Source organism: Rhinolophus ferrumequinum, chromosome 2, assembly GCF_004115265.2.
Source record: "Rhinolophus ferrumequinum isolate MPI-CBG mRhiFer1 chromosome 2, mRhiFer1_v1.p, whole genome shotgun sequence".
NCBI lineage: Eukaryota > Metazoa > Chordata > Mammalia > Chiroptera > Rhinolophidae > Rhinolophus > Rhinolophus ferrumequinum.
The window spans coordinates 71,495,618-71,519,077 of NC_046285.1; the positions used below are offsets into that span (position 1 = coordinate 71,495,618).

The window sequence follows — 23,460 nt, forward strand, 5'->3', positions numbered from 1 at the left end:
GTTCTCTTTGGAGAAATGTCTCTTCAGGTCCTCTGCCCATTTGTTAATTGGATTGTTTGTTTTTCTGGTCTTGAGTTGCATGCATTTTTTATAAATTTTGGATATTAAACCCTTATCAGATGTATCATTAGCAAACATCTCCTATTGAATAGGATGTCTTTGTTTTGTTGATGATTTCCTTTGTTGTGCAAAAACTTCTTAATTTGATGTAGTCCCATTTGTTTATTTTTTCTTTTGTTTCCTTTGCCCAAGGAGATTTATCAGTAAAAATATTACTATGGGTAATGTCTGAGAATTTACTGTCTTTGTTTTCTTCTAGGAGTTTTATGGTTTCCGGCCTTATATTTAAGTCATTAATCCATTTTCAGTTTTTTCTTGTATATGGAGTTAGAAAGTGGTCCAGTTTCATTTTTTTGCATGTACCTGTCCAGTTTTTCCAGCATCATTTATTGAATAGTGTAGCCACTATTTTTAGATTTGGGTTCTCAAGGTCAATTTTTCCAGCGTGCTTACAATTTAATTATAAGAATATGATGGGGGAGACCGTGGTCTGTGCGATCCACACTACCACAAGTCAAGGAAGGCAAACATAAGTTACCTTGGAATGCTTTCTTTCTTTTGTATCAAAAATGGAACTCACTAAAATGAAGCATTAACCTTTGGTTTCACACAGACCGAGTCCCAGTTCGGCCACTTAATAGCTGTGTGAAATGAGCAAATTACTTGGGTTCTCTAGAACGTTTCCTCCAATCTGCAATGTGGAAAAAAATAATACCTACCTCGCAGAATTATTGTGCAGATTAAATGAGAGGGAACACAAAGGGTTTCGCACAATGTCTGGTGCAGAGTAAGGCTGCAAATATAGCCTTTGATGATGACGCTAACAGGAGTATTTTGAGTAAGATTTAAAGAAACATATTTAGAAATATATTTCCTTCTCCCAGATCCAACCATTTTAAGTATTTTTTGATTATTCTTGACCATTTCTCACTTCGGAGCAGAAGGTAATATCCTCTAAGTTATATCAAGTGCTCCATCATCCATCAGTCGTAAAGAAGAGAGAGTTTAGAGCAATCTGGCATCAAAATACTTGCAGGCTATCCCTTTTAAGACTTCTTTTAATCTGCCCCTTTCCCCCCACCCAATAGAATATACTGTTAACTAACTAAATTTCTTAAGGTAAATTATTGCATTCGCCTGCCCTCTGTCCTTGTGTTGGTAGAGAAAAAGCTCTTCACAGAGCAACACCCCTGTCTTTCTCTACCTGACAGCTCTGAAGCTGGCCAGCTCTAACTCATCCTGTTTCCTCTGCCTTTGGGTAATTGATAATTTCCATCTAGTAGTTTCCTATTACTCCTCTAATGAATCACCATAGACTTAGTGTCTTAAAACAACACAAATTTATTTTCTTATAGTTTTGGAGGTCAGAAGGCTAAATTCAATTTCATTTGGCTGAAGTCAAGGTGTCAGCAGAGCTGGTTCCTTCTTGAGGTTCTGAGGGAAAAATCCATTTCCTTGCCCTTCCCCAGCTTCCAGGGAAACTTATATTCCCTGGCTCGTGGCCCTTCTTCCATCTTCAAAGCACATCACTCCAATCTCTACCGTGACCGGGTCTTATATTAATTTTTGTTCCGGAAGACGCATTAGAGCTGATTGTCAGGCTAGGTCTTATTTTTGGGGAAACACAGTACTTCTCTCATCACATCACCTTTTCTTCTGCCCTCCTCTTATAAGGATATTTGTGATTACATTGTTGGGCCCACCTGGATAATCCAGGGAAATCTCTATCTCAAAGTCCTTAATCACATCTGGAAAATCCCTTTTGTCATATAAAGTAATGTATTCCCATGGTCTGAGGATTAGGATGCAGACTCTGGGGAGATATTATTCAGAATATCACATGGTTGTTGGATAACCACTACAGTATGAGATTGCACAGTTTTGCTCTCAAAAAAAAAATCTCTTTGGTGTTAAAGATATTTGCTCAGAAAAAGTTCACCTGTTAAAATTTGAAAATTTGAAACAGAACATAACAAGATGCTTAACGTTTCTTTGTGGCACAAACATTTCTATACCAGTCCACTCAGATTCTTTCACTGGCCTTACCATCATCTGTTCAACTTTGAAGAAAGTTGCTTTGTACCTCACTTTCTCATTTCATAGGAATAAATACCTGCAAATGTTGTCCAATTTTATATGATTAATTTTGAAAATGTTTTTGTGCTATTGTGAACTTTATTCTGTGTTATTTTACATCGGCTAACATTAATTCATAGATTCTGAAAATATGCTGACATACAATGTTAAAAGTAAAATAAATGTAATTATGATAAGACAAAGTAAAAGTATGTTTTAATTTACTTTAAAATAATTCACACTAAAGAAAATTTAATTTTAAAAGTTCCTTTCATGATCTACATCAACTAAAAACTTGCACCATTAAAAGATAAAAAAAAAATGTCATAAGTTGTAACTACAGCATTGACTTTAGTGATCGCCATGCAATTATTTTTTAAAGCAATCAACTAGTTGAAAATTTAGGTAATTGTTTGAAAAAGTGTCAGATGTTTTATCATAAATCAAACTAGTCATCATCACAACGGAATCTTTCTATCAAAATGTGGAGATCCGGCGCGTGAAACCCAGGTTCTCTCATCATAAGTATTATGTATTGTTAATGCTTCAGTCCATAGATAAGTCAGAGTAGCAATCATGGTTTAAGATTCCCCAACTAGCCTTTTCAGCAAAATTATAATAATCTCTTAGGTAAAAATCTCAGCATACTTTGAAAGCAAATTAATTTTATGAAGTTTTGATGCTGAATTTATAATCCTTGCTTTTTAAAATTTCAGAATCAAAGCCCTGTTGGTAGCAAACATTCTCTCATTAGCTGGAGCTCTCTTGATGGGGTTTTCGAAACTAGGACCATCTCACATTCTTATAATTTCAGGAAGAGGCGTATCAGGACTCTACTGTGGTAAGTCTCTCTCTCTCTCTCTCTCTCTCTCTCTGTCTCTCTCTCTTTCTCTCTCTCTCTCACACACACACACACACACACACACAGACGTCTGAAAATTATTCTAAAAGCAGATGTGGTAACATGCAGGGAACATTCTGAGCCTGAGGTGGCATCACAGAAGGGACAGGCAATAGCATAAATTTGAAGTCCCGAGTCAGGGAGCTTTGGGACCAGTAAGAGGGAATTGTGTAGCTGTCTTCTTACCCATGGCAATGACATTATTTCTAGTCATATGATCTCAAATTATTAACTCTCAGTTTTCTTATCTATTAAATGAAGGAAATAATACTACCTGCCTCATAGGGTACTTGTAATAATGCACATAAAGTGTCCAGCATACAATCTGAATGCATACAGCAAACTGCCAAGAAATGCAATCTATTGTTATTACTCGCAGACACACAGTAGCCAGTAGAAGACTGCCACACCCAGAACCTCTAAGTCGGCCCTTTGGCCTACCTGACCGCTTATATGTCTGTCTCTCCTATCCGGACAGCCGTTGACCCCGGGCCCATCTCTCAGACCACAATGACTAGCCCTGTCAGCTTCCAGCCCTGGCTGGATGAAGCGTTCAGGTGGCAGTGACCATAGGCAGAGGGAATCGGGAAGAAGCAGCTGGCAGAGGAGTTCAGAATGAAGGAAAGATGCTCCTCCCATGAACTTTACATCTGAATTGCTGGAATCCTTAGTTCTTGGAAATAGCTTTTCAAATGTTGGAAACAACTAATCAGCAGAGACCTGAACAAAGGGAAGGTCTCACGTTCTCTAAAACAGCCAATCTTTAGCTTCTCATTACCAGTGACACCCTAATAGTTCTGGGCCAAGGTTTTAACACATGGTCCCAAGTTGTAGCAATTCCAAACCACTGATTTCCACTGTGGGTGGTAGAGGGGGAGCAAGGGCACAAAAAGGTGTAGAAAATATTTACAACACATTTACCTGCAAAGAGGAAAGACTATAATTCCATGCATCTTCAATGATCAGTTGAAACAAAAGTCTAAAGTTACTTAATTACAGTTCACTTTTCATTACTTTCAATGCTAATATAAATAACTGAAAGTCAGGATAGCTTTATCAAAGTGAAAAGTCAACCCCTATGTGGAAAGTTTTAGATTCACAGTGAATCAATTCTGGCACTGTCTCTATCTGGTCTTAGATATGCATCCTCTTCTGAAACTGCAAATAATAACACTATCAAAAAGTTCCAATGATGATTCTTCTTTCTTTCCCTTCATTTTTTAAAATACAGTAAAAATAATACAAAACATTTCCGGTAAAATTGAAAAGAAGTGCTACAAACTTACTGTGAAGCAACCTATCATTAACATAGCCAAGTACACTTGTACTCTCCAACAATCTTTCAAATTATGTCTGGGACAATTCTGAGCATCAAAGTTGCTAAAAATTATAGGAAATGTAATTTAACTTCAAGTCCACGTGACTTCATGTGTAGATAAGACCTGTGAGGTGATCCACACTATTCTGTTTTTGAGGTATACTAGTAGCTATTACACAAAGATAGTACAGCTTGGACTAGGGTGTAATCAATGATTATTTTTTTCTTATTTAAAATCAGCAGACCACACATTAGAGTCACATGAAAAAGTCAGCAGAAAATCCAGGTGCCGTATCAACCATGCAAATTATTCATGTGAAAATATTAAGAACAATCTAAGGCTTTAAAAACATACTGAAACAGCTCCCGAACAGCTCTTTTACACAAAGACCACCCATTTCCATTTGATAGTTAGGCAGTTTCTCTAAGAGGAAGCCTCTGGCAAATCTTGTTTTTTAATTCTTAAGAAAAATGCCAAACACTGCATTCAGCCTTGATTTACTGATAGTCCCTGACCCTCTTATGCATTTAGCAAATGGCATAAGATACTCCACCATTCCATCATAACTGATTACATATAAGAAAATTATGTAAGGTGGAATGGCATAGTGCTGGGGCTTTTCAGTTTTTGTATTCCCTTAAGCACCCAAAGTCCTATTTAAATAAAATCTTTTCTGAAGCCTATTATTTGGAGAGAATATTATTTGGGTGCTCTGGTTGGAGCACTTGGGAAAAGAGCCCCTGAGTTACTTACACCTTACACCTCTCACCCCTCACACCTTTCTAACCCCCCCACCCCCAACCCCACCCCCACCCCAGCCCTGCCACTGTAACGTGAGCTTGAGGCACCTCCACATTGTGAAAACTCAGATAAGGCTTGTAGTTCTCCTGCTAACACTCTGTTGCACTATGATCTGGGTAAGCCATTTCACACTTCAGTCAAGTAAAGACGTTGGCCTACATGTGTTCTAATTTCCTTTAATCCGTGAATCTCGATTAAGAATACAATTATTTTTAAGAATAGTATTAATGCATTCTTCGGTCTCTTTTCTTACGGCATCTGTAGGCATTATGATGTAAACTCAGTACTAACATAGATTTTTTTTTAAACTAAATAAGACAATGCTATGAATGATTTCCATACTTGACTAACAATTTCTTTCTATGTGTATATCCAGCTACAACTTCATTTGGAATCTCATCAACAAATATCATTTGCATAAACTGTGTCTATGGCTGGGGACAAGGGTTCTACTTTCAACAGACTTTCAATCAGAATATTGACTGAACTTAAACCAAATTAAGGTTATTGAAATAATCCTGGTTTCACATTAATATTTATTTATTTATTTATTTTTAGAGGTTACCAGAGGATAAGAGGGGAGGGGGAATGGTAGAAAGGGTTAAAAGGGGTCAATATATGGTGATGAAGAAGAACTGACTCTGGGTGGTGAACATACAATGTGATATATAGATGATGTATTATAGAATTATACACTTTAAAACCTGTGTAATTTTATTAACCATTGTTACCCAATCATTTAATTTTAAAAAGAGAAAAAAATAACATTTATGTTCATATTTCATGCAGGGCTAATTTCAGGCTTGGTTCCAATGTACATTGGTGAAATTGCTCAACTACATTCAGGGGTGCTATTGGCGCTCTTCACCAGTTGGCCATTGTCACAGGCATTCTTATTAGTCAGGTAAAAACTCCCATCCCCTACCTTACCCATCCTCTACTTTACCCAACTTCTCTTTCCCTGACTGTCCATTCTCACTGTACACCAAGGTACACACACAAAAAAACCCGAAAATAACAAAACAACTGTTCCACCTGTGGTGGTGGTGTAGAAGCTTGGGCTTTTTAGCTCAAAACTTCATCATTACTACTCCATTCTTCACTATTCCCCTTGGAGTTGGGTGGTGTTGGCACTGAAAGCAACCTGGAAACCAAGTCTTGAACTTCTGGAGCTATTCTAGAATTAAATTACCTCATTCAGATTTAAAGGAATAGGAAACTTCAAATTTTTGGCTGTCTGGATTTCCTTTGAGTATCTTACTTGGAAATTTAATATATAAATGATGACCAGCTCTTGTTCAGCTGGCTCTATATTTCCCTTCTATCCTATGGTCTCAGAGGGAGTCTTTGGAACCCCAAACCTATGACTACGCAGAGGGTAAACTACTGCAATAGGGATCACAAAGCTGGTTCTCATCAGAGTAACTGTTCTGTCTATATAACCCCATTGTATTTAAGTTCTGGGTAGCCTAAGAACAAAAATTTTAAGAAATGCCCAAAGGTATGCATGATTTTTGGTGTTTTAGATATTAAATATGTTCTTAAAAAGTCTGGTTGATTGCCATCCTAAATGCCCCATGGGAGTTAATGAAAACAAACCTAGGTGGATGCTTTATAAGGCAAATAGTCCCTAATTTAGGTAAGGTGAGACACACTAGTAAGAGTTTCCATCTTGTGCATACTTGAATTAAAGTTGTCAGGGATTACTATTAAATAGTCAACATGCTTTTTCAACAAATTGTTGCCGAAGGCAGACCCAAAGTGTTGTGTAGTTGCTACACCTCCCCTCTCCCTTTTCAGATTATTGGCCTTGACTTTCTCCTGGGCAATCACGAGCTGTGGCACATCCTGCTTTCTCTGTCTGCCGTGCCAGCTGTCCTCCAGTCTCTGCTGCTCCTCTTCTGTCCAGAAAGTCCCAGATACCTCTACATCAAGTTAGATGAGGAAGACAAAGCCAAGAAAAGTAAGTCTATGGGTGGTTTTACTTCGTACCTATTGTTTAGGAACTACCAGCTAATGAGAAGCAGTGTATATGAACGGTTACTCATGGAATTGGTACCAGTGCTTTCCAAATGAAGTCAGTGATTACATGTAAGAAGAATGTGCAAGATCATGTAATATGACTGGTATATGCCATTTTGCACCCGTAAGCATTCGCTCAAGCGCAAACTGGAAGCCCACGTGCAGAGTATTGGACTCAACTATTGGCTTCTAAAACACCTTTCCAGCATTATGCTTCTGTGATAATGAGGATCGTTTTCTTTGTCATAAGATGAGGCTAGATGTTCTGCCTTTTTAAAATAAAAGAGCAGGATTTAATTTAACAAAAAAGAGTTCTCAACACACATGCTGTTAAGCAATAGAGATGGCTATACATACTGTAGCTCTTTCATTAACATAATAAAAATACATTTTTGACCTGAGTTCTATAAACCTAATCATTTTGGGGGACAGGCTTGAAAGACTCAGAGGAGGTGCTGATGTCACCAAAGACATTGCTGAGATGAGAAAAGAGAGGGAAGAAGCATCAAGTGAACAGAAAGTCTCCATAATTCAGCTCTTCACCAATTCCAGCTACCGACAGCCTATTCTAGTGGCACTGATGCTGCACATGGCTCAGCAGTTTTCTGGAATCAATGCGGTGAGTTTAAGAATACTCCCTACCTCGTAAGGGAAACGTGGATTGAGGCAGGGCAGGAAAGGGGTGTAAGGTAAATAGGTAAAAGACATTTTAAGATGTTGACATCGCATGTCTTACTACAACACTGACTGAGCATTAATTTTCTGTTTTGCCTCGTCTGCTTTCTAACATTAGCTTGCAAGTTTTAAAGATGAGGGTCAAAAGGCAACAGTCGTAATAATACAAAGAGCAAAAAAGGAGAATCATTATACCAAAGAAGAATCAGTTACAAGGGGCTTCTAGAGTTGAGTATCAAATGTAGGATTTATGACAGCCTGGGCAAAAAGAGTCCATGGTTCCCTCCATCTATTTAAATGAAGTATATCAGATAGCCAGGTGCAAAGGAATTTCCTGCCATCCAAGAAACTTTCAGTCTATTTGGGGAGACAGCACACACACACACACTCAAAATAAACAGCAGCGTAAACTGATATGATATTGGTGACTGAGGGTGGTAGAAAATACTTGATTGAAAACGTACTGAGTACAAATCTTGCTAGCTTTTGGGTTTTGAGTTGAAATCCTTGCATTATGCAGACTACAACTGTTGTACTAGCAATTAGCTACTAGAAGACAATAATCATGCATGCGTTTAGACACTAGTTAAAATCACTTATCTCCTTCCACTGCTGTTGAAAATGTGGTTTGGGCGTCCTTTGTAGTGAGCCAATCCCAGATCCACAAGGGACACTTTGGGGGTGACTGATGGATGGGCAGAGACTTGGGGGAGGCAAAGAAAGTAATTCCTTTGAGGTGAAGCCAAAGGAGACCTGCATCTCACTCCATAAGCTGAATACTGCTCTGCTGTGGTCTTCATCCTCCTTTAAGAGGTCCTTGGTGTTCATTTTTACCTAAATACTCTTTACAACTTTGGGGCTGAGAGACTAAATGCTATCCCCTATCTCAGCTCTGCCTGTACATCCAAGGGCACAATACTCACTCTCACTGAACCTCCCTGCTCTAGCTTCCAACCCAGTGCCTGATTTAGAGGCACCCAGGAAATACTGAACTGAAGGCTGCTGGGATAGTGTGCGGTGGGCTGTAAGCCGCTCCACACTGAACACGGTGTGCACGCTGCTCCTGTATCCGCCCTGTGCACAGAAAGAGCTTCCAGCATCAGGACATGTGACATGGAAAAGAAAGGACAGAGGATGACAGAACAACAAAATGACCTAACACATTATTACAAAAGTAAAAATGTAACAAAATAATAAAAGCTTTTAGAGAGATGGTGAACCAGATTTCTCCATCTCCACTGAGATGCGCAGGGAATTTTAGTGGGATTAAATGCAACAGCAACCAGAACTCTCATACTTACTGGTGAGAGTGTAAACTGACACAACTTCTTTCCAAAGGTGTGTGGCAGTACCTATTCAAAGCTGAGCATATGTATACTCTGTTCTCCAGAAATCCTGTTCCTAGGTATATATGTACCCGGATGCATATTTCACTGAGGATTGTTCTAGAATGTTCATAGCAGCATTATTCACAATCACCCTAAATGGCAACTACATAAACACCCATCGATAGTAAAATGGGTAACTAAATTGTGGTATATAATACAATAAAATACTATATAGTAATGATGTTGAAACACAAATATACAAATACAACTATACAGATTCTTCTCACAAAGGTAATGTTGCAGTCAGATACAAAGTAGTGTGTACTCTGTTGTTTCATTTATATCAAGTATAAGACTGGCAAATTTTATGTACAATGGTAGAGTTGGAAGAATTTCCTTGAAAAAAATAGAGTGACATTTAGGGGGCTTCTGGAAAGCAGGAAAATGATTTACTTCCTGATCTGGGTACTGGTTAGACAGGTGTATTCAGTTTGTGAAGATTAATTGAGCTTGTACTCATGATCTATGTACTTTTTTGTATGTATTTTATACTTTAACAAAAGTTTAAATATTTTTTTTAATATAAAGAAAATGCATATGCAGAGTTTTCAGCTAAATATAAGGAAAACTTTTAAGCAATCGGAAGCTTTAGACACTGAAGGAAAATTGGGGTTTCTCCTTCCTTGGAAGGAGAAGGCAGATAAAATCTTTAGGAAGTTCTAGGGACCATGTTTCCATAGAAACAACTAAAAATAAACAACTTAAAATATTTCTTGCTTTAAAGCCATGCATTCTAGGCTTCTTGATTACAACTAAACTCTTATTACTTTGCAGATCTTTTACTACTCAACTGGTATTTTTCGGACAGCTGGGCTCAGCCAACCAGTTTACGCAACCATTGGAGTTGGTGCCATCAATACAGTTTTCACTGCTCTCTCTGTAAGCAAAATAGCCAAAAATATTCTGCTTGTTCCTCAGTCCAGAAATGGGAGTTTAAAAAAATCCCTTGTGATCTAAAAGTGACTAATGACTTATTGTCCACATGCACTGAGTATGTAAAAACCGAGTGGGTCATGGAAAGTCCTATGTGTGAATAACCAATCACTGTACTGAGATTAGGTATAAGTGAGCAGGTTATCTGGTGCTCTCTGGTTATCATTGGTTCTCTCTATCAGCGGGTATGCCATTAGCCACTCATTTGTGATTTAATAACTCACTTGGGAACACAGAGGACTTTCTCCTTGTATAAATACAGGTTCCTTCTCCTTTGCTCTATCCTTAAGCCCCTTGGGATTAGCCAATAGCTTGTTACTTCTATCAATATAGGGTGTTGTGCCTAGATTCCTCTCCTTCTATGGTTAAAATTTTTTTATTCTGATGTCTTGGGAAAAACATTTAAATAAAATAAATGTGGTCCTCTCAATTAAATACCTAAGCCTCTAGTAAAATTAAACAGTTTCAGCAAATTCCTATGATGTTAGGCCCTTGGGCAGAGCTTTCATGTAGCTCACAAGGCCACAGCTTCCAGTGATGTATACGAATGTGGTAACATGAGACGATGGAGAGGAAGTGGTGTATAAGTTGAAATGTTATTGTTATTTTTGAAAATTTTTTGTTTTTTTGAAATGTGTTATTTTTTTGAAATGTCAAGTGTTATTTTTGAAAAAAGAAATTTTTCCAACAAGTGGAAGAGGTCATTTTCTTAAGACCAGATACCTTTTATGTAAGGAATGATTCAGTATCTTGAAAATAAGAATATTTAACATAACAATCGAAAAATTAAACAAACAACAAAATATCCCTCAAACTTTCCAACTAATATAACTCACTCTAAAATGAGGGTAATTGGGCTTGTTTTTATCTTAGAATGCAGGCTGTCCAAAAAGCTTGTGCTTTTCCATTTTGGTCACAATGTTGTACTCAATATACTTTGGTAACTGGTTTTTCATTCTCTGCACATGAATTTTAACTATTCCCTTAGGGTGGTCAATAAACTATAGCCTGGTCACCTAGGTCAAAAGGCAGCTTTGTCCAGACCACAGTAAACTGTGTTGGACCTTGGAAAGCGGGGGAAGAACAAATACAAGGGAACAGCAGTGGTTCTGTAGACCTGCGTTTAGAGAGAATGCCTGTTGGAGTCAAAAGGTCACTCGAGATCAACAAAGGCCTGGTGCTGGGATGTAAACCAAGGGACTCCTGACATTCTTTTATTTCCTGAGATAATACTTTTTACACATCTTACTTCAACATATTTTTCTAATATAGAGATTATGATTAAAACATTTTATATGTAACAGGGTCTGCTATGTAAAGCATCAAGTTGTCAAGATTGGGTAACCCAAATTCTAAGAGTGCCTAAAGGAAACTACTGCAGAATTTCACTTTTTGTCTTCCTTCTGCCAACCCCGTGAGGGTTGGAGGAGTTGTTTTGAAAAGTGTCTTGATTATTTTGAACATACCTTTGTAGAGTTCATCCTTTTATTCTGTGAAAGTTTTTGAGCAGTGTCACAACAAAAATAATCTCTAATCAGCTGCCTAATTACAAATAACCTTCCAGGACTACAAATAACATTTAAAATGTTTAATTATATATATTTTTGAAAACTGGTTTTAAAGTTCAAAAAGGACAAAAAAAAAGATAGCCCCTCGGTCATCCAATTCTCTTCCCAAAGTTAAGCAATGTTACCAAATTCCATGTATCCTTTCAAATAAAGACGTGCAAATAGGAATATGCACTGGCTCCCACACTGAGTAGGCTTCCAGGACGTGTGACACCACTGGGGCAAAGGTGGGGAGGCAGACGTCTCCAGCCCCTGAGCAAGTCTTACTTTGTGTCACACTCCTCCCTGAGTGCTCAGCTGGCCTGAGAAAGGGAGTCCAGCTCAGTTTTCAAGGAATGCTGTTTTAGAATTATTTTTATCCTATGCATAATAATTGTTCAGAGACAGAAGAAACAGACATAGTAAAACCCCTGTTCCTGAAGAAATGTTTCTGTTTTCTTGGTAGCTTGATGTGGTGTCATCAAGTCAGCTTTGAAACCCATCATTAAAGAGTCAACATAGAGAGAGAAATTTTATGAATGTGAGAAAGGTTTGTTTTTCCCACTTCTTTCACAGCAATTAAATACGGGCTCTTGGTTTATCATCCTGAAGTGATTTGAAACTCTGATACAAAATGCCTCTGAGATGAAAGGGGCTTTCACTCTAGGCAAAAAGAAATATTTCTCATGTATCTTCAGAGCCAGAGCACACGATAGCAAGGATATTGGATTGCTATTGATCTACTGATAGGTGTATGAGCCTCGTCAATAGGCTCAGCAAAGCGAGCAATTATGACAGGTAGTGTTTGTGTGTGTGTGACTCTCCAACCGTGGCGGTATTCCAAGGAGTAAGCAGACTCTATCCAACAAACTCTGGTCTTGGCTAATTGTAAATCTTAACCAGTAATGCAAAGGTCCCCAGACCCATCTATGACATATCTCCTAACTTCGAATAAGAAAGCTCTTTAACCTTTTGCTTTAAACTCTTACCTTTTCCAATGGATAGCTTGTTTGCAACACTAGGTATATTTAGGCCCAGCAGAAAAATAGAAGACCTATTTTGGTAAGATGGTCAAATTCTATATGTTGCCAAGTGAGTGGTCATAATTCGACTTCATTAGCAGTCAGAAAGTTGGATGAGAATAGTTGACACCTCAGCAGTTGTACTGTTTCAGGTGTCTGCCGTGCACAAACCCTTGTGATTAGAACTTACGATAAATACCAGCAGAGAAAAACGTCATTTTTAATGTGGAAACTTTGTATTTTAAACATACGGGAAACCTACTGGAAGAGATCCAAGATGTATAGTCTCGTACTGTTGTACCCCAAGTGATATCCCAGAGAGGAGCTAACACTATAGTTCTTTCTGTTGAATGCCCTGTTCAAATCTTTGTGACTAAATTAAGCAGGTATTTGTTCATGAGCTCTGGTCACTGAGAGAGCGCTGCCATCTCGGGCAAGAGCCACTCCCCTCCCCAGTTCCACATCCAGCTGTGTGTGGATTATAATAAATTGTGGATTATAATAATTATACAAATTATAATCAAATGACCTCCTTGTCAGTAAAAACTATTGAAGTATAAAGCCTATATGTTTGAAAACTCTCCTAGGTGTTCCTCGTGGAGAAGGCAGGACGACGCTCTCTGTTTCTGATTGGAATGAGCGGGATGTTTGTCTGTGCCATCTTTATGTCCGTGGGCCTCGTGCTGCTGGTGAGTTTGGTGCCTGCACTGAAATTTCCGGTGACCGGATGATAGCACTTCTGTGCTCCAGGTTAAAGTACCTCTATGTCAAAAACATTTGCGAATGACTTATGCAATAAAGCCAGAGGAACAGCATATAATACACAGGAGGAATATAAAGAAAAAAGAGAACTCGTTTTGGGGGGCTTAAAGACTGTTCATCAATTGCACTTGTTGCCCAGGGAGGCCATGTAGCAAAATGGTCAGAGCTTCGTTTCTGGGGTCAGCCCCAAACTTGTTCCAGGGCTGGCTCTATTGCGTGGCTGCCCGTGTGACCTTGGGCAAGTCCCTGGACCTCTCCAGCCCAGTGCCCTCCACCACTACTTCACAGGCATCCTGTCTAGCACCCTTGGCATTATTAGAAGTAGGATCCTTACACAGAAGGAGTGACTCTTTCACAGGAAAAGAGTGACGAAGAGTAACATAAAATCCTAATCCAGATGGTTTCCTATAACAAAGCTCGAAAGATTTCAGGATGACTCATCCTAGAATAAGCTTGTGTCCAACTAGAATAATTGTACTTAATTGAACATAAATACATGGGGAAGAGAGTCATGTCACTGCTGAACCCAGTGAGTCGTAGACTTAGCAAAAAGCAGCAGCAGCCAATGATTCCAGTTCTACGTTTGTTTCTGTTTTGTTTGTTCCTCAGGATAAATTAACTTGGATGAGTTACGTAAGCATGACCGCCATCTTCCTCTTTGTCAGTTTCTTTGAAATTGGCCCAGGCCCTATCCCCTGGTTCATGGTGGCTGAATTTTTCAGTCAAGGACCACGCCCCGCTGCTTTAGCAATAGCTGCATTCAGCAACTGGACCTGCAATTTCATTGTAGCTCTGTGTTTCCCATACATTGCGGTAAGTGGCTTAATATCGTGCAAATTGACGGAACAGAAGAGAGGGTCGAACAGCTGCTAATTGGGACTCTGTGTTTGGTCTCTATGCAGGACTTCTGTGGACCTTACGTGTTTTTCCTCTTTGCTGGAGTGGTCTTGGCCTTTACTCTGTTTACATTTTTCAAAGTTCCAGAAACCAAAGGAAAATCCTTTGAAGAAATCGCAGCAGAATTCCGAAAGAACAGAGGCTCAGGCCAAGCACCAAAAGCTGCCATAGAAATGAAATTCCTTGGAGCTACAGAAACTGTGTAAAGATAACCTGCTTTTTGACATAAACAGAAAAAGGAAGGAACTCATGTGTTTTTAAATGACAATTCTTTGAGAATTTTATATCTACATCTTGAAGTATTGTTTTATTTTTTAAAGAGCTTTAAGGGCTCTGATTAGAAATATCATCAAATATTACCAAAGAAAGTATTTTTTTTTTTTAGTTACAGAATCTATTTTTTATGGTAAAACTGTAATTAAGGTAAACCAAAAGTCTAGCTCATTTTGCTACACTATATGGCAAGGACATTCTAATATTCCTAGTTCTATTCTTTATAATAAGGTTCTTCTGAAATCAAACCGGTTTCAATGTATCATATTCTTGCTTCATTAAGCATATAGTTAGAAACCTGACGATACAACTAGTAGTTACATATTTGGATATGATTAAGATGGAATTTTCTTACCTGCTGAACTCATACTAAAGGAGACAGGGCTAGTGACAGCAAAGTTCATGTTAAAATTGATAACTTTCCCATTTTCTCCCACTCAATTTTTTCTTGAGCATTAGAATTTGCATTTTGCTTAAAATTTTATTTTATCTGTAGTTTCATGTGGAGTGGCTTATTGAGTATATTAAAATATATTTCTAAAGAAAAACTTTATTTTTAGTAGGCTTACCAAAATCTTTCAGTATTCAGGGAAAAAAAAATTAGTTCCTTTGGTGACAAAATGATTTTGTAAGATTATGGACGAAAAAGGTTTTACCTGGTCATATAGCATGGGTTATTAGTTAATATTAACATCTATTATAAACCCACGTTAATTCCTTCTTGGTTCAGTCCTGTGGGCTAGGTTTTGTTTCACTTTTTAATTGAGCACAACCTGTTTTTCTCAGCTGTGTTATAAAATATACTCAGTGATAAGTGGGGCATATTGTCTCCTCAAACCCCAAAAAGCTAGAACAGTCTAACTTAGGAAATTTGAAGTGAAAGATTGCTCTGTTTGGTAAAAAAAAAACAACAAACATTTTCTGAATTACTATATTTCAAAACAGATTGAAACGGTAGGGTTGGAGAATGCCCAACAGTGGGCCCCCGAAAATTCATAAATGCTCAATTTCACACTTGATCAAAATCCCCATTTAATTTTCCCGGAAACATTGAGTTCTCTAACACAAAACAATCATCCCCTTTGATGTTTCCCTCTTTGTCTTAGCAGTGTACTGATGCTATCTAAGCTGTTCTATTGCTATTGCTAACGTTTATTGTGTACCACCTATGTTCCAGGAACTGTGCTAAGTGCTTTTACCTATGTAGGCAAATTGGAAATACACAGATGATTAAACAGATTTTCTCTTACAGTCAATTTTGCAACTATGGAACAGTTCTGATGGATACCAAAGGCTTAGCAGGGAGCTAAAGTATCTCCAGGCTGTTTTCATCACAAGTGGAACGCTGAATCAATCCTTTTTATGTTTGCTTTAATGTGCATAAAAACAGTCAACACTTGCTTTTTTTTCTTCTTTGCCAAAGTTGTTTATCTTTCTGTAATTTGGCAGTTCCAACAACATGAAATTATTTCTTTTCACTTTGACTGATTTTTATTTCCTTTGGGCCAATATGGGATAAACTATTTTCACTGAGGACTTCCGGACATAGTCAAAATGAGCTTAGATAGTTCAGGAGAATTTTGTGCTAAATTGTGAACTATGAAAAAAAAAATATTAGGGATTCTGAATAGGACAAGAGCAGGAAAATTGCTCTTGTATGGCTCTTGTCTTCTTTGGGATGCTAATGACCTTTGGTAAGCCCGAAATTGCAATGATTAAAAAATGTAAAGTTTTTATAAGCGATGAATGTGATTTAATCAAATCACTACTCCTGATCTCATTTACTAAAAGAATAAAGAAGTCAAGGTTTAACAAAAAGCCCAAAAGACCACTTTTAAGTTCTAATTAATTTTTTTGACTGACCCACAAGTTCCAGAAATTCAGACCATGAAGTTTTCCACCTCAGAGAAATTTAAGTACCTTACATTGTTTTCCTTCCAAAATTTTTTTCTTACAGAGATACAAGTGAAAAGAAACATGAAAGTGAAATAAGAAGCTGTTAACACTTCATGCTAAGACAAAGGAACTAGCTAAACAATAAAAACTCCTAGGTCTTCAATGGTATCCATCATAATAAATAATGAAATTAACAGTAAGTAATTAGATTTAGTTCCAGGAAAGTCAGATGTGACTTTGAACACTTATTTTTTTGTAGTACTCTTATCATTTTTGTGAAAGTGTTTTCACACTCTAACATTCTTACAAATGTGATTTTTCTATTGGTATGTTCGCAACATGATTACACTTCTTGGTCTGGCCACTCATCTGCTACATCTAACTATTGCCCACTGTCATGACATCAGCGCAAGGGTCTTCTCTAACTTTCTCTTCCCCTCTTGCGTCTACACAATCAGCACTGTAATGTATGCTCAGACACAAATGACCCCTCTTCAAGGAGTTCTCAGTCTAAGAAGTTCAGGAAGACCAGGGTAGAAATATTCACATCTGTGTCTTCTGCCTTCCATAAACCTTGATTTAGAGACTTCTGTTGTAAAATGGGCTCAAAAACATTACCTACCTCAGAGAGTTATTGTGAGGATGAAATGTCGAGTGCTAAGCAGAGTGCCTGGTACACAGGGGGTACTCAATGAATATTACCTAGAATTAGTATTCACAAAGATATTATTAGGATACAGGATTGTCACGTATAAGATAGTTCCAATTTTTTCTTCTGAGTAAAAGGAGTTTCATAATTCAAGGTAATATTCTTTTCAAGCAACAACCTCACAAAGATAAGGGAATGGTAAGAATCAGGGGAGATTTGAGGTTATCTAAAACCTAAACTCGTATTTGATATTTCTAAGTAGTTTATAAGAGTTTTTATTGCATTTTTGAAATTTGCTTTTGCCTAAGTTATGTTATTTTTAAGAGGTTTATATGTGATATTATTTCTTTGAATAATATTACTGTGTTTCCCCAAAAATAAGACCTAGCCGGACAGTCAGCTCTAATGCAGCTTTTGGAACAAAAATTAATATAAGACCTGATCTTATTTTACTATAATAATAAGACCCGGTCTTATATTATGTAATATAAGACCGGGTATAATATAATATAATATAATATAATATAATATAATATAATATAATATAATATAATATAATATATCCCAGGTCTTATATTATTTTTTGCTCCAAAGGAAGCATTAGAACTGATTGTCCAGCTAGGTCTTATTTTCGGGGAAACACGGTAAGTACAATATAAAATGCTCTATATCATATTTAAATGCAATCATAACCACAGGGTTATAACTATAGGACAAGACCAAACCTTCTTGATAATCCTCAAACATTGCAAAAGTGTGTAAACCAATGTACACGCATAAGCTACTTCTTATTGCTAGCTTATTGTTGGATACGTAGCAAATAAAGTGATGTTAGGCAATATCTTGTGCTTACCGTGTTCTAAGCAGAGGTGCTGAGGAAAGTGTAAAAAACATAATTTTTGATTACAATTCTGTATCAGTGACCTGAGAAGACAAGGTTTATTGCCTTTTCTTAAGGCAATGAATTTTGATCCATCTGCTGGTGTTTTTATTGCCTTCTAATTTGGAGCACATTAGAAAGAATCATCATGAAAAGAAATTGGTTTTAGTTAAGAGTATATGTACACTATGGTTTTATAATAATAAACATACTTCTAAATGCTTAGTGTTGTTTTATTTTATATAGAAAATAACTACATTTAAGAAACTTGATATTGGTTTACTGTATATACTCATTTCCTTCTCACAGTATTTTTTCTATTCTCATTGTAAAGATAATATGTGAGTTACTTTTTAAACCCAAATTGTATTTTCATCGGGCAGTTGTTTTGATTATCAGTAGTAGAAAAAACTAACCTGAAGGCTCGGTAAAAGAACAGTGGAAGAGGAATGAATGACTCCCTTTGATGAAAATAAAAATAATTTGATTAGTAAATACTTAATTGAGCTCCTATTATAGACACTTTGTAAAGTTTTGTGAAAGACACAAATCTTAGAAAACGTGATCCCTATCCTCAATCATCTGTATTCTCATAAAGGGGATAAAACTTGAAAACAAATAGTTACAGTACAAAGGAGAGAATAGAATAAACTATAAGTTAGTGGTTTTTAAGTTGACATCTGAAATTTTCATTATATGTTTAAATAGCTGCAAAAGATGTAACTTTTTCAAAATATAGTATATGTTGACATTTAAAAATTGCTGTACTCTATCGAATGGAATTTAAACACCACGGTAATGTGCTACCATAACCATTAAAAAATATAAATTTATTTATGTATTTAACTGTTAGAAATTTTACTGCATTCTTTTCTGTTCTCATATTTCCTTTCCATTTTCTTCAAAGAATTTTATCCTCAAGTGATAAATTTATATGTCTTAAAGTACTTTTAATGGTTCTATCATAAGTTTCTACAATAAAAGTAACTATAATTTGAATTTGAATTTTTCAAAATGTCCTTGTCTGTAAAGGTAAAAATGTTTAACCTTTTTTGCTCTGGATTGAGTTAGCATTTGTGATTATTAGTACACAATTGATGGGAGGGAAAAGTCTGTATTACAAATTTTTGTAAAATTCATTTTTAAAGCAGTCATTTTAGAAACTCATCTCAATGAAAAGTATGGGGTTATTTCTTTCAATTAATTTATATATTAATGGACGGATAATTCTTATTACTAAAGAAAATAGCCTTCAGCATAAATTCTATTATTACTTTGTTATTATAAGCTTATTGAAAATCTTATTTTCATAGATAAGTAGATAGGAATGGAAGGACCAATGTCATTCAATCCTATGAACTATTTTTAAGTTATAGCCAAAATGCACATAAAAATTAATCATCAAAGTAATTTTTAACAATGTATCAGCTAATAACTCGATTAGGCCCTTTAATTTTGTAGAAAGCAAAACATTTGTATTGTGGGGCCAGCCCAGTGGCCCAGGAGGTTAGAGCTCCATGCTCCTAACTCCGAAGGCTGCTGGTTCGATTCCCACATGGGCCAGTGGGCTCTCAACCACAAGGTTGCCAGTTCAATTCCTCAAGTCCGCAAGGGGTGGTGGGCTCTGCCCCCTGAAACTAAAATTGAACACGGCACCTTGAGCTGAGCTGCCTCCCAGATGGCTCCGTTGGTTGGAGCGCGGACTCTCAACCACGAGGTTGCCGGTTTGACTCCCGCAAGGGATGGTGGGCTGTGCCCCCTGCAACTAGCAATGGCAGCTGGACCTGGGGTTGAGCTGCGCCCTCCATGGCTGGGAATCGGGGGACAACAACTTGACTTGGAAAAAAGCCCTGGAAGTACACACTGTTCCCCCAATAAAGTCCTGTTCCCCTTCCCCAATAAAATCTTTAAAAAAAACAAAACAACATTTGTATTGTGAAAGGCTTTGTTATCCAGTTGTTACAGTCATTCCCTTACTTAGTTTCTAGGCAGCATACCAAAATGGCTTTACCAAGGCTTAATAAAAGACCGTTATTATATTATTGAATCTTTCACTTACCGGCAACTTGCTTAACCTGATAGACTCAGAAAGGATTAGGAGAATTGAAATATTATTAATTGTATGCATTTTCATATATATAATACAATTCTACTTTATCACATGCTCTATTTATATTAAACCATCAGAGTTCAGATTTAGCTTGTTAGCTTGTTCAAGTCATAGAAAATATCGGTCGTAAACTAATGGGTAAATTCAGTCCTCATTGTCAAATTAATTTTCCAAATGAGACTTACTTTCTAATCTGACTTAATTTTCACTTCCAATAAGTACCTTAGTATTCAGAATGAATGATGGCCATCTCATGTCTGAGTTACAGTGCTTCCACAGGGGAACATAGATGAGGAAATGGATACATGCCATTAGTCTGCCTTCTTCATTTCTAACAGATGCTTTATTTTCTTTATGTTTACTGGTCTTTCCCTCAGGAGGAATGCACTTTGAAAACAACTGAGCAAGGTCTGCTAAACAAAAATGGTCATTATCCTCTTCTGCAATGTCTGAATTCAAAACATCAGGCCAAAATATACTCTTTCTTATAAGAGTATATCTTATAAGAGTATATTTCTCTACCTTAATTAAGGTAGGCTGCATAGATAAAATATTTCCAAAGCCCCCTTTGTTTGGCACCTCTAAAGGTTTAAGAGTCTAAGGCAAGGCATCATGGTGAGAGTCGGGATTGAGTGAGGATTATATCTGTCTTCTGTAAGGTGGGAGAAGGATGATTACGGAAGAGGTGTTGGAGAGAAGAATTGGCCTAGTGCCCGGCTACAGGCACACTATTGGGCACAAAACCACACATTTTTGTCCATGATTAAGAGATAACATGCCCAGCTTTGAAAACAGTTATTATAAGTTATTCACAAACTAAATGCTTGTGTGTTGGGGAGGGGGATAGAAATGAAACTGAGAGGATTGGCCCAGAAGATCCAGCATCCAAACAATAGGATTTCAAAAGAAAGGAAAAATCAAAACAGAAGGAAAGAAATTATCAAAGATACATTATATTGGAATTTTGCTGAAGTGAAGAACAAGACTTGTGATTGAAAGTTCATTGTGTAACAAACACAATAAACAAACAAAGCCCAAAATTTCATCACGAAACTTCAGAACGCCAGAGATTCAGAATATGTATGAAAGCATCTAGAAAGGAAAGGCCACATACAAAGGACCAGGATTCATAACAGCATGTAATATTGGAACAGCAACTGTGGAAGCTAAAAGACCGTGGAGCAATGCCTGCAAACGTCTGAAGAAAATGATTTTTAGCCTAGAATTTTGTCCTCAGACATATTACCAATTGAGTGTGAAAGTAGAATTAGGTATATTTCCAGACATGCAAGCCCAAAATTTTACCTCTTCAGCACCTTTTCTCATGAAACAAATGGAAGATGGACTCTACCAAAACTGGAGAAAAACCAAGGGAGGAAGATACGGAATTCAGCAAAAGGAGAGATAGAAAGATAAGTTTCAGGACAAAAGTCATAGATAGGAAGCTAGCAGCAGGGCCTAGAAAACAACTGATTCAGATTAAAGTAAGAAAAAGAAGGCCCCAAGGAAAAACAGAACTAAGTTTCTCTGATGTGTTTGGCCATATGAAGAATAATTTGGAACATTTAGAAAAAAATTAGTGATAAACACATAGAAAACTAAACAAATGTATCATCTGGGCTCCTTGTCTTTGGCTTCCAGTTGGCTTTGCTTAGTTGGATGCATCGGTGGGAAATGGGAGGACAAGAAGAGGCAGAAAGTGATCTATTGGTTCCTTCAGCTTCCACCTGCCCACCAAGGCTGGGCAGTGACTGCATCATCCACCGAAGGCCACAATTCCTGCTCTTACTGGGCTCTGGTAATTGATCCCCCAAACCTTGCCCCTTTTAATCCTAGAGTTGGTGATGGTACCTTACTATTTTTAGTTTCACTCCTACTAGTCCCAGGTGGTTTACCAACCCTTGCTGGTTCCTTCACTTGGCCTACTCCTTTGTAAATCATTTCTTCTTTAAACTTCTTTAATCACTGCTTTTCAGTAGACCATCTGTTTCTGTAGGGACCCTGAACAATATAGCCTATGAATTAGAATATCAAAATTAAAGCTTTAAGAAATCATTAGAAACTTCAAGTGTTTACCTATAAGGAGATTCATGGGTAGGGAGGGATAAGACAGAAAACTATTGTGAATTCTTTTAAATATATTTAATGTGGGCCTTTACTATTATTTGACCTTTAAATTATAGGCATGCCTTATTTTACAAAAGTAAAAAAATACTAAATAACTATACAAATTTTAATTTAAAATATTAAATCAACTGAAAAATGCTATATAGCAAAAGGTAGATGAGATTTCATATATATATATATATATAAAATGAGAGAAATTGAGAGAGTAAAGAGTAGCTGAAAGGGAGGGAGAAGACGGAGAAGGGAGAGATAACAATCTTAACAGTGGCTAGTGGTTAATCATAGGTGGTAGGATTTCAGCTAGTGTGTATGTGTGAGTGTGTGGGCTATGTTTTCTTCATTGTGCATGTATATTATGTTTATAATAGGATAAAAATAAACGTGGGGGACATTAACTTTCCGAAATAGGTGGTGAGAAGAAATGGGTCTCCCGATGAATGGATAAACAAACTATAGGATACTACTCAGCAATAAAATATGTAGAGTGAAAAACTGAGATATGTGTTAGAAGATAAACTGATGCATATTAAAAAGTATAACAGTGTCTTTGAGCAAAAATCAATTCAAATCAGCACCCAACCAGAAGTGATTAAGAGTGTTCCACCAATAGAAGCTAGGAGCGAGACGTTTATAGAGACTATTTGATTGGTTGTCAGGTCGCCGTACTTGGGAAAGCCTAGTTCACTGTTTGTGACTGGCTGTCCTTGGGTTTCTATTTCTTATCCTTGAGGCATTTACAGGCTTAGGTTTTGGTTTGCTTACATAGGTTACCAAGGCATTAAAGCCACCTCAGCCCAATAACCTCCTTGTTTAATTGATATAACAATGTAATAACATGGATGAATCTCAAATGTATTATACGAAATGATCAAAACCAGACTCAAAAGACTACATATTCTATGATTCCATTGATATGATACCATTTTTCCCCCAAAATAAGACCTAGCTGGATAATCAGCTCTAATGTATCTTTTGGAGCAAAAATTAATGTAAGACCAAGTTTTATATTATATTATATTGCATTATATTATATTAGACCCAGTATTATATTATATTATATTATACCTGGTATCATATATTATATTATTATTATTATTATTACTATATTATATTATACCTGGT

At 36.9% G+C, this 23,460-nt stretch overlaps 1 protein-coding gene across 1 annotated transcript in view; it reads left to right on the forward strand.

The window, feature by feature from the left end:
* The window catches only part of SLC2A2 (solute carrier family 2 member 2), a 33,903-nt gene extending 16,310 nt beyond the window's left edge, over window positions 1-17,593 (forward strand). The window contains 9 exon segments of the mRNA XM_033088885.1: window positions 2,853-2,977; window positions 5,947-5,988; window positions 5,991-6,061; window positions 6,958-7,124; window positions 7,612-7,798; window positions 10,017-10,121; window positions 13,332-13,433; window positions 14,116-14,319; window positions 14,409-17,593. Coding sequence (XP_032944776.1) covers window positions 2,853-2,977; window positions 5,947-5,988; window positions 5,991-6,061; window positions 6,958-7,124; window positions 7,612-7,798; window positions 10,017-10,121; window positions 13,332-13,433; window positions 14,116-14,319; window positions 14,409-14,609 — 1,204 coding nt within the window. The 3' untranslated portion in view covers window positions 14,610-17,593.
* The last annotated feature ends 5,867 nt before the right edge of the window (window positions 17,594-23,460 follow it).